The sequence below is a fragment of the Melospiza melodia genome, chromosome 3, assembly GCF_035770615.1.
Source record: "Melospiza melodia melodia isolate bMelMel2 chromosome 3, bMelMel2.pri, whole genome shotgun sequence".
Classification (NCBI taxonomy): Eukaryota; Metazoa; Chordata; class Aves; order Passeriformes; family Passerellidae; genus Melospiza; species Melospiza melodia.
In genome coordinates this window covers 6,192,782-6,207,342 of record NC_086196.1, presented here as the reverse complement: position 1 = coordinate 6,207,342, position 14,561 = coordinate 6,192,782, and the positions used below count along the sequence as shown (strand labels likewise).

At 34.5% G+C, this 14,561-nt stretch overlaps 1 protein-coding gene across 2 annotated transcripts in view; it reads right to left on the bottom strand.

The window, feature by feature from the left end:
• Positions 1-3,696: 3,696 nt before the first annotated feature.
• CSMD1 (CUB and Sushi multiple domains 1) overlaps positions 3,697-14,561 on the bottom strand; it is a 1,060,835-nt gene continuing 1,049,970 nt past the window's right edge. For both annotated transcript variants that reach the window (XM_063150718.1, XM_063150717.1), the window contains 2 exons: positions 9,183-9,315; positions 3,697-6,603 (listed from right to left, as the gene is read on the bottom strand). In XM_063150718.1, coding sequence (XP_063006788.1) covers positions 6,444-6,603; positions 9,183-9,315 — 293 coding nt within the window. In that variant the 3' untranslated portion in view covers positions 3,697-6,443. The remainder of the gene's footprint in view (positions 6,604-9,182; positions 9,316-14,561) is intronic.

The window sequence follows — 14,561 nt, the reverse complement described above, 5'->3', positions numbered from 1 at the left end:
GCGTTCACCTAACTTATGATCAAACTTGAGTGCATGATCTTCTGTGAGGTATGTCAAAAACTTCAGTCTGCTGGACACATTCTGCCCATGCTTATTACACACTGACAGAAAAAGGTTCCTCATCTGAGGTACATCATCTATTATATTTTTGTTACAGTTGCCAAATAAGATGATCATTAGCCTTTATAAATCTCATTTTGATGAGCATTTTTGGTGAGCAATTCTGCTCTTAGAGCCACTCAAATTTTAAGACTGTATTTATACTAGAAAATATAACAGCGTCAGAGGATGTTCCTGAGCATGGGAGTATGTTCTTTTAACACTTCATTTCTGTGTAATCTTTTCCTTTAAGGAATTATCCTTGTGTTCTTTCACAGCATGGGCCAACTCAAACTTTTGGTACACCAAGAGTTAAAGAGGTCTATAGTTTCTGACATTCATATCCTAAATTCAAAATTTAAATCCTCAAAACCCTTTGTTTTGGGTGTGTTTTTATATTCAACCCAGCTATCGTTTCTTCCTGTGTAGACCACCAGTCACACAATTTTATTCTTCATGTTAATTTACCTACATCATGGTTAAAAAGATTCTTCCTCCTCACATACTTTGTCTTCAAGGCACAATCCAAAAGGAATTCTTCAAAATCTTTACTATGTCAAATAGTGCATTGCAGGGAGAATGAGGTACTGATAATTTCCCAGGACTTGCTTTTAACAGCTGAGTGCTTATAGCAATCTTAGTTATGATTAAGAACATTGTGTTTCTCCTCTGACCCCAAATGCCTAATTTGACCCCTTTAACCAGTACACTCTTGGGTGTGAAGAGGAAAAGGAACACTAACTCTCCATTGTGTTTTGGGGCTTGCAGGAAAAATAATCCCTTACTGATATGACTAATCTGCCCAGATTTGAGTAATTTCTGTCATGAATCCCAATGAAAAGATGTATGTTCCTCAGACAAAGCTGAGATGCTTAGGCATTCCTCTTGCCTTAGTATTTCTTACTTTTTAGTTCAGCTGGCTCTACTCAACTTGCTGAGCTCTGTGGAAATTACATGCAAAATCTTACAGCTCTCATTTTTTTCATGAACTGTAGGTACACAACTTGTTGCTGAAGCTTCTGTCAAGGAACAAACATTCCTGGAAGTTAAACGCTGAAAAACTGAGCCCAAATTCCCCTGTGGATTAGGCTCCAAGCTTATTCACACTTCCCCATGCTTGCTACATATATCTGTAATTTGGTATAATTATAATTTTCTACAAATAAAAAATGTATAACTCCTTAGGAGGATCTTCTAATTTCTCATATCATACATGTATAACCAAGCTCTGATAACTAATCACTAGGCATATGTATAGGCATATGTTAACCATTTTTGGATTTTTTTAGTGAGGTTCAGACTATAATCCTGTGCTCTTTGGTGGAAACCATTTTTTATTTGAAACTGTCATCAGTAAGGTTTTGAAACTGTAATACTGCTTTAAAAAAAATAAAGGCCTTTGGATTGAATCCCTGAAGCATATAAGGTGTCCCTGCATATGGGAGGGACCAGATGATCTCTAAGGGCCCTTCCAACCCAGGCCCTTCTATTATTTTATGATTGCTTTCTTGTTTTCTTTTTGTGCATTACAGATGCATGCTTAAAAGCAATTTATTTGACTTATTTAAAGGCAATATCCTGCAGAAGACCTTCTTCTTTCACCTTTCGACCCCAGCTGCTTCAGGCATTGAGCCATATGACATCAAGGTCCTGTGGTTTGGAGTTAGTAATCATGCTGGAGCAGACAGCAGTGTTTAATGCAGTTTATTGGATTTTAAAATTAAATGCAGCTTTAAAAGAAGCATTTTCCATTTTGAGTAAATCATAGCAATTGTTATGCTTTGATACTGTTTATGAACTCACTGCTGCTGCAAAGATAGTAGATGCCAGCTGGAAAACAAGTGTGTTCATTCTTTACAGATTCAATTGAGAGTGGCTCTTACATAACTGCATCCTCAACACCCAGAAAATATCTCTTTTCTAAAATGATTTCTGTAGAATCTGAAATTTGATATATGCTGTGTTTTTCAATAGATCATAAGGGGAAATAATTTTTAAAAGCTGTCACTGCAGTTTGGCAGTAGTGAAAAGAACAATAGCTCATTTGTTTAGCAAATTTAGACTCCTGTTTGTGAAAGAGGTAAAAATCATGACTCCCTGTCAGAAAGAACCTCAATATCAGCTGTGATAGCGTCAGTGATTACAGTTTACAGCTTAGTGTCAGGAGAGTCAGATCATTGTGAGAGATGGAAACTTTTATAAGATATCATATTACCAGAAGGATGCATTGTGAGGATGAGAAAGGCAGCAAGGACGTGCACATATCTCAGTTCTTTCTAAAAGTGAACCACACTCATATACTACCACTGATTCCCAAAGGAATAATGGGTAGAATACTCTTGAAAACGGACTCTTTGTTAACCTGTCAGGAAGTAAATAAAATCAGGGGCTTTTTTAACATCAATACATGCTAAAATATTTTTAAAATGTTTAGAATTTCATATATTGATTTGAAAACATTAATATGTATGGCTAACTTTATGTATTAAAGCATTTAAAAAGCCTTTTTATTTCATTCAAAGTATGCACATTTGAAGAATGTTAAAATAGCTCTCAGATGTTAAAATTTGAAATACCTCTGGCTCCATGTGATCCATCAATTCCGTGGGTAGGGTGCAGGCTGGTGGAAGAATAAACCAGTTATTTTTTATAAATAACCAAAAAACTTAAGTCACATTTTAAAATCTGAATCTGTAACATAACGGGAGGTAAATCCCTCCTCACTAGACAGAGCCTGAATTTTTTTCCCAAGTTACAAAATGCTTGAAAACATAAGATGACAAGACTAACATTGTGTTGAAACATTGCATAATAAAAACTGGTATCTGAGATTTAAAAGCATGAAAGGAAATAGAAGGAACAAAGTTGATAAGAAGAGGTCACACAATAGATGAAAATCTAAAATTAAATATTTAATTAGAACTCTGGTTTTGTTTTCAAGGTAGGTGGCATTGCACAGGCTATATTACAGTCTTTTATGTTTGTTTCCTTTTTTTTTTTTTCAAAAGAGAATACTGTTTATTTTTAACAGGCCACTTTAATATTAATACAAGTGTAATAGGATCAGAACTGAAAATCAGCTAAAGATGGTAAATTTTACATTACTGGGAAAATTACAATTTCTTTTTGTATTGTAAAAACATTTATTTTTAACAATTTACCTACATTAATCAAAAAAGTACATCATATTTAATAATTTTACAAATTCTTCATAAAAAATATATCTCTGTACAAAAAGTTCTTTTGCACCTACTTCATGTCACAGCAGCATGTAGTGAAATGGCAGAATGGAATAGTGGGAATGAAAATTAGATTGACTTGGTCATTATGCGGGCGTTCTCCCCAGTCCCCCCACCCCCATCCCCCACTTTTTTTTTATTTTTTTTAATAACAACTTTTTTGTTTACAAAATATTTTACACAAGAAAAAAAATTATTGCAGCTAGCCTGGAGAAAGGCAAGATGTGTGATACAAGCAGCAGTTTTTAACAGCTTTGAAGCACATAACCTGTTTTTTTTAAAAAAAATATAGCATGTATTATTAGCCTGTCATAATGATCTGGTCAACGCTGGGGGAAAAGTCTTCTGCATTTATATGAAAAAAAAAAAAAAAAGATTTCCTGGCTGCCATCACCCAGCCACTGCACATCATCTTAAGAGCCTCACTCTGAAGAAGCACCATATCTAAGTGCATGCATGCACAGCCCTCTGTATGATAACTTCAGGAGAAGGAGATCCAACCTGAACAGAAGACTCAAACACAGTGAAGAAGGAGAGGAATTTGAAAGCTGTGGGTAGAACTGATCAGACTGCAATACTTTGGTTTTGCTTGGTTTCCAGCGTGAGGCTGCTCCTTAATCAACACTCCAAGCAGACCTAGGATAATTTGTAAGTGTGGTCCTTTTGAGCGTCCCTGATCAAAGAGCACTCACTCAGGATAAGCAATTGTTACATTACCTCTCAAAATGAACCACTGGATAATGGATTCATGGAATCTGGGTGCTCTAATACAAAAGACCAAACTATGGTCTTAACTGTCCTCTTTTATCCTCCAACACATTCCTTGGTGGTCATAGTGAGACAGGGCACTGAAGCATACACTGTAATGACAGGACTAGAACTCATCAATAAAAGGTATGTGTTTTGTTTTCAAAATTCCATTTTTTTTTCTGTCATTGCCACTACAGAAAGAGTTTTAATGCAGTAATGTCAATTTTTAACACCTGTCAAAAACTTTACTCAGACAATATCCTCCTTCCTAGCCCACTGTTCCTACAGAAGCTTTTCATTTGCCAAGCAACTGCCTCTCTGCAGGGGAGGATCAGGATAACTTTCACCTGATGACTGTTCTTTCTCAGAAAATGTGAAGGACTCTGAGATGGGACAGCTAAATGAAACTTACTGCACAATAACTTCAGAAAAAAAAAAACCAAAAAAAGAAAGCAAAAAACTACAAACAAAATTAACAAGGAACTGACTAGAAAGGATTATTTATTAAATTTTCTTCAGAGTTTCTTGCTCATATAAAGAATATAACAGCTGCGGGCCCTAAAATTATTATGTATTATATTGCTGGTATTTTTCATCTAACAGATGTAGTTGTTAAGCTGACCAAGGGTTACCTTTGAAATTTTTGTTGCATTCTGCAACATTAGCTGAAAAACCTGTTACTGGGCTTATATTACCTTTTTGTTTTGTGGATAACAGCCAGATCTACACACATATGAAGTTCAGAAAAAACTTTTGAACAGGCTTACATAGCAATAGGACAATAGGAAATTTTGAAGTTCAGAAAAGTAAAACAAAAAAACAGCATCCAAAAAACAGCCCTGAATTAGAAGAAAAGCAAAACATCTTTCCTGTATATGAACTCAATGTGTATGACTAAAACCAGATTTTGCTTCATTATTTACTATGATTTCCTAATTTTAAAACTCAGTTTAATTAATCTGCCCAATGGCATTTTTGATTGTTTATTTTCATTCAATAAAACCTCTAATTCTGTGCAAACACTAATGATTACTCAACCTTTATATGTATAAATATCTATGTCAAACTGTGTGAGTAAAAAAGCAGCAAGCAGTGTGTTTAATAAAATTTAAAATAAACAAAGCAAACATAGTTGAATATTTCTCTTTGTTCAAAGTAGAAGCTGAATGACCATTTTTATGGACAATTTGCCCTGTGTTTTTCTATGCTACTGTGATGTGTTTTAGTTCCATGTAACATCAGAAAATGATGTCATATTAAAGGAAAAATGGAAAAAAAAATGCAAAGGGGAAGACTGTATTATGAGCACAGGCTCACAGGCTTTATGAGCTATCTAAAATAAATTACTATTCACATTTGTACATGGCAAGCAGCAATAGCTGCTAACCCCCCTGCTGTTAAATAGTATGATACTGACAGTGGTGATTGATGACCAATTTCAGAAGAAAACAATAGTGGCAATGAAAATTTCTTAGAAATGGGCTCTTGTTCTGGCTGAAAGTCTCCAGTGACTTGTAACAATGTTTACAATTAAGTTTAGTTAAAAATTGACAAAAGAAACATTATCCTCTATAGCACAAGATTTTAACTGGTGCTAAACATGGGGGTCAATTTAATACTCCAAGTAAATTTGTTGTGGAATGTTTTGCTTGGCAAAGAGTGAGTGAATGTCTATATACAATGGACAGTGTGTAGAAACCCTGTATATTTTTACCAGTATCTTACTCAGTCAGCCATTACACCCTAGTGCAAAAAAAAAAATTGTGCATTAATATTTTGCGATATTAACGGCTGATTGGGGAATAGGCAAAACCGCCCTATGAATAAAATATACTGTAAGTATTTCTAATTTTAGCAAGATTTCAATGCTAAAGCATTTGCAAGTGTATGCAACCTCAAGGAAGGCTGTCTCCTTCTTCAAGAGAGCTTTATTTCTTCAGAATATTCCTGGGGATAATCCGTGGTGCTATCATTTGTCACAGTACTCAAAGGATTTATCCAAGTGCCCAGAAGAACACATTGAAAGGCATTCAGCCGCATACAAATATGAGAGTCTGAGGCATTAAATATGACAAATTGGCATGACTTGGCAGTCTTCCTTAAAGTGTGCCTTGGTTTGAAGCAGATGCAGCCAGGCATTTTGATCCAACTTTAAGATGAAAAAATATTCTTTGTCTGATCCCCCGAAGACTGACACGTTTTTACCAGAAAATTTAGCTGCATGTAGGCTGACAGAAGATGTTAAAGATTACAGCAGCAAAGCCAAGAGAAGGGAAACTGGTATATGGCACCAAAGGAATTACTGCTTGTCCATCAGAGGTATGGCTATGAATCAGTCATATTGGGCACTGAAGGCTATACCACTGTACAAACTGTGTTCAGAGTCGTATCAAACCTCACAGCCTTTGCCTCTGTGGGTTTTAAGTTTGTGTCATACATGGGATTTTCAAATGAAGCTTGTCCATTACTGTTTTCATGTCCAGCATATCCATTGTACTGTACTTTTGGTCTTGTTCTGGGAAAGAAAGACAGGAAATTATTATCAGCAATAAGACATTCTAATATTTCCACTCTGTCTACATACAACAGCAAGCATCCACTTGCACTGCTAGTGGTAGTAGCCTCCAGGTAAGTGTCTGCAATTCCATTTATTCCAGGTAAATCTCCCACAGTATGACTTCCTACCTCTGTACCAACAATAAACACTGCTAAATACGTCATCCAAACACCTGTAATCAGATTGATCAAATCCTGACTTATATTCCCATAAATGTTGACAATCCAGTATCAAATGATACTGAAATCTTTTCTTTTTGATAGTGTTTTGTTACCATGAAAGATTTATCAAAATTTCAAGAACATTCACATTTTTATTCAAAGCTCTGTTAGAGAAAATTAAGACAATAATTAAGTAAAAATAAACCAGAACTGTGCAGTTTTTATGATATATTTAGAAAGTGATATCCTATGATATTATGTACTAATATTTTAAACTTAAATCTCTTAGTATCTAGAAGTATCTAAAGAAATATAATAAGTTCAGTATATTGTTTTATACAAGTAATTGTAATAAGGCAAGAAAGGAGATAAAAGACTGCAAAATATGCTTAATAAAACAATTTATAATCTTATTATATAACTTCAGAAAAGGGTTCTGGAAGTCAAGTTCTTCTTATAAAATTATTCTGTTTTGGATAGCAGATGGGGGAAAGCTGTCACTGAAAGTTATCACTAGTGGAAATTGACAACATGGAAACAATTTTGTTACTAATAAATATTTTTTATGCCTATTTTAATTTTATAACTTCTAAACAATCTTAGAAACTAAATAGGACATTTCCTAACTAAAATTAATTAAATATATTTTAATTTTGCTCAGAAAAATTGGGATGCAGTCTTCATTCCTGAAGTAATCCCTGTCAGCCAGATAACAGCTATAACTGTGTAAAAAAGATTTAACAACCTTGGTTCTAATTAGATGATGTTTGTGTGAGATAGCACAGCAGAAACATCCATAAAATTGTATCCTAAGACCTTCAAATTCTCTGTTAAAGAAATCCCCTAGGGACATAACTACCGTTGCATCATTTTGAAAGTTTCACGTTGTTACTCTGATCATTAATGTAATTTCAAGAAAGACCCTTCAAAACTTATAGATTCTGTTCTGGAACATCCTTTCTTTTGAAAAGAATAAAGTTTGACCTAAAATTAATTTACCTCACTAATCAACTTGTTTGTTTTTTGATGGCAATATGACACTTATATCGCCTCTAAAACCTGCATTAAAGTGTAAGCAATTCACTGAATATAGAAGAAAGGGAAAAATATTATTTGAAATATTAAGTTATGAGAAACATCTCCTATCTCAAATATAATTCAAATGCTGGCAGAACTGCAATGTTGCACCAGCCATACTATTAACAGAAGGATTATTGCTGCTTGTCTAAAGAATGAGTTTTATCTCTATTAAATACATACATACCTCTACTGCTCCTGCAGGGCATTAAAAATCTCACTGGATAAACTACAAAATGTACCCCTATGTCACAAAATTAATTTTTTATGAGTTTGCCTCTTCTTTCTAAGCAATATTCCCTTTTCATTGTATTTCTTCTCCAGGTCCAAATGCCTGGGCTTTCATGATGCTCTTAAAGCTCCCCCCACCACTGCAGAACAGGAGCTGTCTGAAAATGTAGGCCTGTAGGCATCAGAAAAGCATCTTACAATATCAAGTTTGAAGACATAGTTGACAGCTCTTCCTGAGCAGTTTTTGTCAACAAAAGGCCTTACTACATTTCAGGACATGGATCATTTTTAACTGCAGTCCCCAAGTTCAAGCCCCACGGCAATTTGTTTTTCCCAAACCATCTAATGCTGAGGAGGGCAGACAGTCTCCTGCATCGTAGGGCACTGGTAGACCTCAGATTGTCTGTGTGATTTCTTGCAATCACAAAATACTCTTGGTATCATGATTATAGTACAAAAGTTTAAAAAGCATGTTCCTGTTATATACTATTTTGCAAATAGTTCTCAGAATGAACAAATTTTCAGAGGATACACAGATATCAGCCTTCAAACCAGAATTCAGACAACATCGTTGGATTTATTCTATTATCTAGGGCCATAGAAAAGATTCATATGACCTGAAGTGGTGCCAATTCTTATAGTAATCATTAGCTGACTCAGCACATACTATAAGTAGTTGCATTATGGGCTGTTCCCTCATGGGATTTATGGATTTTTCAGCTTGTATAATTAGTACTAATAAGCTTTTTGAAAGAAGCAGCATACATTTAATTTAATAAGGCATTAAAATGAAAACATATAACATGTGACCTCAGATGTCAATCTGATTCAGCCTAACGAACCAAGAAGGTTGAAAGGTTTTTGCTCCTTAATAGAGCAACTCATTTTTCAAAATGTACACCATTAAGAACTGCCCTACATTGAACTCCTTCATGGGAATACCTAAAAATATTTGTCTTTCTAGAGCAAAGATGTTCTTAAAAGCTTTTAGCACTGTGTTCTCTAGTTACCTATCAAAATCAAACCTAAAAACTTATTAAATTATTGAATAAATAATATTTACAATACCTGTGTTTGTAGAGGTAAAATGCAAACCCTGATAATATTAGAGCAAAGAATGGTACCAGGATGGCAGCTGCAACTGAACTGCTGTTTGTACCATAATAGTGATTTGAAAGGTCTGTGTCTGCACTTAAAGGACCTGAAATGAAACAAAATGGGCAGAAATAAAATTTCCACATTATCTATGAGGAGAAAAAAAATCCCCATGTTATCTAGCTTATGATATCCTTTTTATTCAAGAGTTAAAGAAGATGATGTCTTGATCAAATAATTATATTTAAAAACTTGAAATAAATAGCATGCAGAATCATAGTATAAATAATGTTAATACCACTTCATGATATATCAATAACTATCAAAAGTATTTGAAAATAGTATTCAGCAAGTAAAATAATTATGATTATTGACATAATAATCTGATGATGACTCAATTTAATAAAGTTAAGCCATATAACTTCCAAAAAAAAAATTAATTCTGCAAAAGTACTGTATGCCAGCAGTCTTAATATTCATCTTGGAAACAACAAGCAATGCAAGACCACAACAAACAAGAGCAAGGAAGGAAAAATGGAGGTGACTGCAATAAAACAGTGGCTCTGCTCTGCTCAGGAGCCCTCCCAAGCCTGCACCTGTGTCCACGTCCCTCCAGCAGCTGTGGATAGAACAGTGCAGAGAATGCAAATGCAGTGGCCTGTGGGCTCCTGTTGGGGACAGGCAGATAACCTGGACTGTAAAGCATTTTGCAGAACATATTTTTTCATCAGTGTAAAGAGACACATCGCTAAGTTGCTTAAATAGTCGACCACCTTGGTAATTCAAAATGTGAAGGATGAAAGACAATTTAATGATGAAAAATACAGAAAATTTTATAGGAATAAAAGGTTTTTGCGATCCAACTTCATGTTGCCAGTTTGAACTCACAGCTCTTCAGAAAGCAATATATGTCCCATTTAAGAAAGGAAGACTAGGATAGAGGAAATGTGCAGAGAGGAATGGGCTTGGACAAGTATCTGTGCTTGATATTCTGGGGTATTATTGCTATTAGGAGTGGAGAAGAACAGGGGACAGTACTGTTTACCTCAGAAATGCTCCAAACCACCAGTACAGGGTGTTTCAAACACCACAACTCCTTGACAGCAGCAGCATCAATCAGTCTTTTTAGGACTCTACTGCAAACCAGTTATACAGTAGAGACATGGACACTATGCTAATTTCACCGGTCTACTAAAACATATAAGTTCAAAAACTGAGAAAACAAAAAACCAGAGAGAAAAGTAACAACCAGGAAGTGTTCAAGGTCAGACTGGATGGGGCACTGGCAACCTTATCTAGTGAGTAATACCCCTGGCCACAGTAGGTGGTTTGGAACTAAATTATCTCTAAGGTGTCTTCCAACCCAAATCATTTAACAATTCCATGATTTCTTGCAGTTCAAGCTCAATGGAAAAGACAAATAAGATTTTTTTCCTGTGAGACATCTTTAAACCTTAGATGTTTCAAGTGTCAATATTAAACTAGCTTTGGCACATTTAATTAAAAAAAAAAGTACTAAATTTTAGGAAGTAACTAAGTGGCCTTTAAAATGAAGCCAACCTCCCTAGGAATTTCAGTATTACTACATTTGATCACTTAAAATATGACAAAATATTGCACTAAAATATTTTTCACTGTCCTAATTTTCTGTCATGTTTTAGACTTCTCTACACATTTCTCTGCAGAACTGGTGGAGGAAAACCTTTTCTAGTTAACAAACCTATTATTGTGGTAGATAGGATCATGTTATGAACTTCATCATACTGCTCTTAACATTGAACTGTTTTAGAACACAACCATTTTATAAAAATCTTGGGATTTGGTAATCCAGTACTTGTCCCAAAACTCAAGCTGTGGAAATATATTTGGCATAAATTTATGTATTTGTTCTGCATGGTACATGTACTGGGCATCCTCTAACTTGTCTAAATTGAAAACAGACAAACTACAGTAGGCCAAACCGTTATAGAAGTTTTGAAGTACTGATTTAAATGTTTTTTATTGGTTAGAAGAAGTGACAGACTCTAAAAAAAAAACCAACGAAACATACACATTCAGTTATCACTTTCTTCATCCTATACCACCACAATCAATCTGCAGTTGTTTTTTCAATTATTTGGAGTAATTAATAAAAAATAAGGAAATTTTTAAACTCATTGAAGTCAACTTACAACAAAAAAAATCTGGAATTAATATTCAAATTCTTATACAAATTTCAAATAGAAATATGTGTGATCAATGAAGTCTTAAATTATATCTCAAAGCTATCATCATGCCACATATGATAGATATATAGGTATATTTTAATGTACAAGCAGCAGAAAAACTATAAAATTTATAAAAAGCAATTTTCAGTGTGACCTTTTTGGTTTATTTAGTTAATTTTAAAAAGTATTGTGTAGCTCAAGATTTAAAATCAGGCACAAATTTACACATAAAGAGTTTCTTTTAAGTTATCTATGTTGGATATCTGATTCACATTTAATACTTAACACAAGACTTCTAGTGGAGGTAATCACATATTCTGTATCTCGACAATTTTTGAAGTACCACACTTAAGGTAACAAACTAGACATTTTTGACTGAAGTTTACAAGCTTTAATTGGAGAGTTTCAACCTTGAGTTGACCACGTTCAGATTCTGCATTGCATGTGCTTTTCATTAGGAAGAAAACCTTCACTGCAGTTTTGCATAATTTGAATTTCAGGCATGTATGAGACTCAGTATAATTTCAACATGGTCTAGTCTACTCGTCATAATAATTTTCAGATCTGTTTGTGATTAAACATATCCTGATGTGAACTTTCTCATTCTCCTGACAGCATTATTACTGCCCAAACTAAGGTAGTAATTGCTACCACACCCAAAAATAGAAAAGGGGAAATACCTAAATATACATACAAAATGTTTGCACAAGATAATTTTATTTACTTTTCATTAAAACAGCCATATCTTGTCACTGGGAAATGTGTTATTTAAAAGAGGGAAGATCAGTAAGATTATAAATGTTTTTGGGATTTTTTTTAACAATTCATGTAATAACTGGGCTTTAGCCTCCTAAAACAGCAGCAGTCAGCTGAATTCAAATTTTGATAACACCCAGTGAATTCATTATTGTACAAGCTGTGTATTTTTATCCTTGAGGTGATTGAAAAGTGTTGTCATTTATACCTAATAGAAAATAATACTTTTTAAAAGAAAATACAGTGCAACCTGATCTCATGGTGGCCATCCTGCCCTTCTGACCAAAACCATTCCATGATTCTCTGATTAAAAAACATTTTCTTATCATTATGTGGATCTATCATATGCACTTCTCCTATGGCTCCTAGCTCGGGGTTTCAGTTGACTGGCATCTGTACAGCATGGCTCAGTCTTACTAAGAGAAATGCTGTTCAAATCAGAGAAAATGTGACAGCAAACGCCATGCAAGATTAAGAAAAGTAGAATGACATGCCTAAAAGCAATTTCTGAGACAAGGATGGTTAGCAGGTCAAGGATTTAAGAGAAAAAAGTACCAACACAGAAAGAAAATCAGCAGCTTCCAAGGAACAACATAGGCTGGAGCTTCTTCACCTGATTGACCCTGCTGGACAGCAAAGACTCTGGATAGGTGCCTCACTGGGTGTAGATGTGTTAAATAACAGTTCCCTAGGTCATTACTCCAGATATCTGTTTGTGCTTTAGCTAATGTGGAGCTCTCTCTGGAGCTCTCAGGGTACTCTTTCAGCACCCTGTTTAGATGTAGAGTTTTCTTGTGAATGATGATGTTCTGTGAAATGAACTGGAGAGGAAGGACGATTTATAGAATGAAATTTAAAATTCACATCTCATGATATTCAACACTTTTAAGAGTTGATTAATTTTCCAGTAATGGATGTGTATTCCACAGCCATTGATCTAATATAACACAGATGCAAACTAATTATGCATATTTCGTTTTTTGTTAATAGTTATATCAATCTAGACAAGTCAAAAAGTACTTAGAGGAAAGAAAAAAGGTGGGTCATTTTATTTCTCCAGAGAAAATAAATATAGGAAAATAATAATTTTGTGTAGAAGGTTTCTCTTTTCACAAAGTCACCTTTTTACACAGTTTTAGAAGGTGTCCAGATTGAAATGAACAGATTTTAGAATAAACATCTTCTATAAATTTAGTGTTGAGGCATAGGCACTCAGCAATTGCTGAAACTCAACTTAGCCACAGACTTGCATCCTTTAAAAAATCAAGTTGCTATAACCTAACAGCAACTTTAACAACAAAAAGCCCTCAGAAATTAGATTACTGGACAAAAGAGGTTAAATAATTTAGTGTCACAACTTGGGCCTTTTAAGAAGACTCAGGTACAGTTCTAGTTCTCTAAACAGACTTATATCAGATCTCTTCGTCCTTCACATTGTTTTCCCAGGCTACAACCAAAATTGCTTCTGAGAGAGGATAAAAAGTACTAAAAAAGAAAAGTTCTTTCTGTTTTCCTGTCACTAAGTCCGAAGAATGAGCATACTCAGTTGTTTGATTGCTGTATGAGTCATTCATTTAATAGCTGGACATGATTTTCCTTGCAGGTCCCCTCCAACTCAGAATATTCTATGATTCTGTGATACTCACTGAGACCAGTCTTTTTCTAGCATTGTGTTATAGAAAATTATTAATAAAATACCTTGGTCTTTCCCATTTGACCAAGTAGGTCTCCATAAATGCTGCCTTTGAAATATGCTTGCAGATGGAGAATTTCACACTGCTTGATGTATGCACCAGTTTATGTGTACTTTTGGCTTACTGTAAAGGCAGTAAATAATTAAACTTAAAAATCAGAAATATGTTAAGTCTTCAGACAGAGGATATACGAGATCATCATTCCAGCAAAATATTCATGAACAGAATAGATTTAAAAACAAAAGCAAATTGCACTTGAATATAACAGGGTATTGACAAATATGATGTGTATTGGATGGAAATTTGCTGTTTCCTTTTAGCTCTTAATTATTCAATAAAGAATAAGCAATTTATAGAAAATCAGTGCCTATTTAGCAATCTTGTAAAAGAGATGGTGTCTGCCTTTGCAGCAAGCTCTCTACCAGGATGTCAAAGCTGAAGATGAGAGATCCTCAGTCCAGGAATGCAGGATTAACTTGGATTAACTCCAGCTCCTTACTAGCCTTATACAAACTGATCTCTTATATCACAGCTCTAAAGGGTGATATCAGCAATATTGTTCACTATTGTAGAATATATCCACCAGAGAATTCTCTAACTGTTTAACTTTCTGCTTATTCTTCAATTACCACTATGAGTTATTAATTTCACATAGAATCAAGCTTTTATTTTAGGTAGCTGGCAAACTATGGATA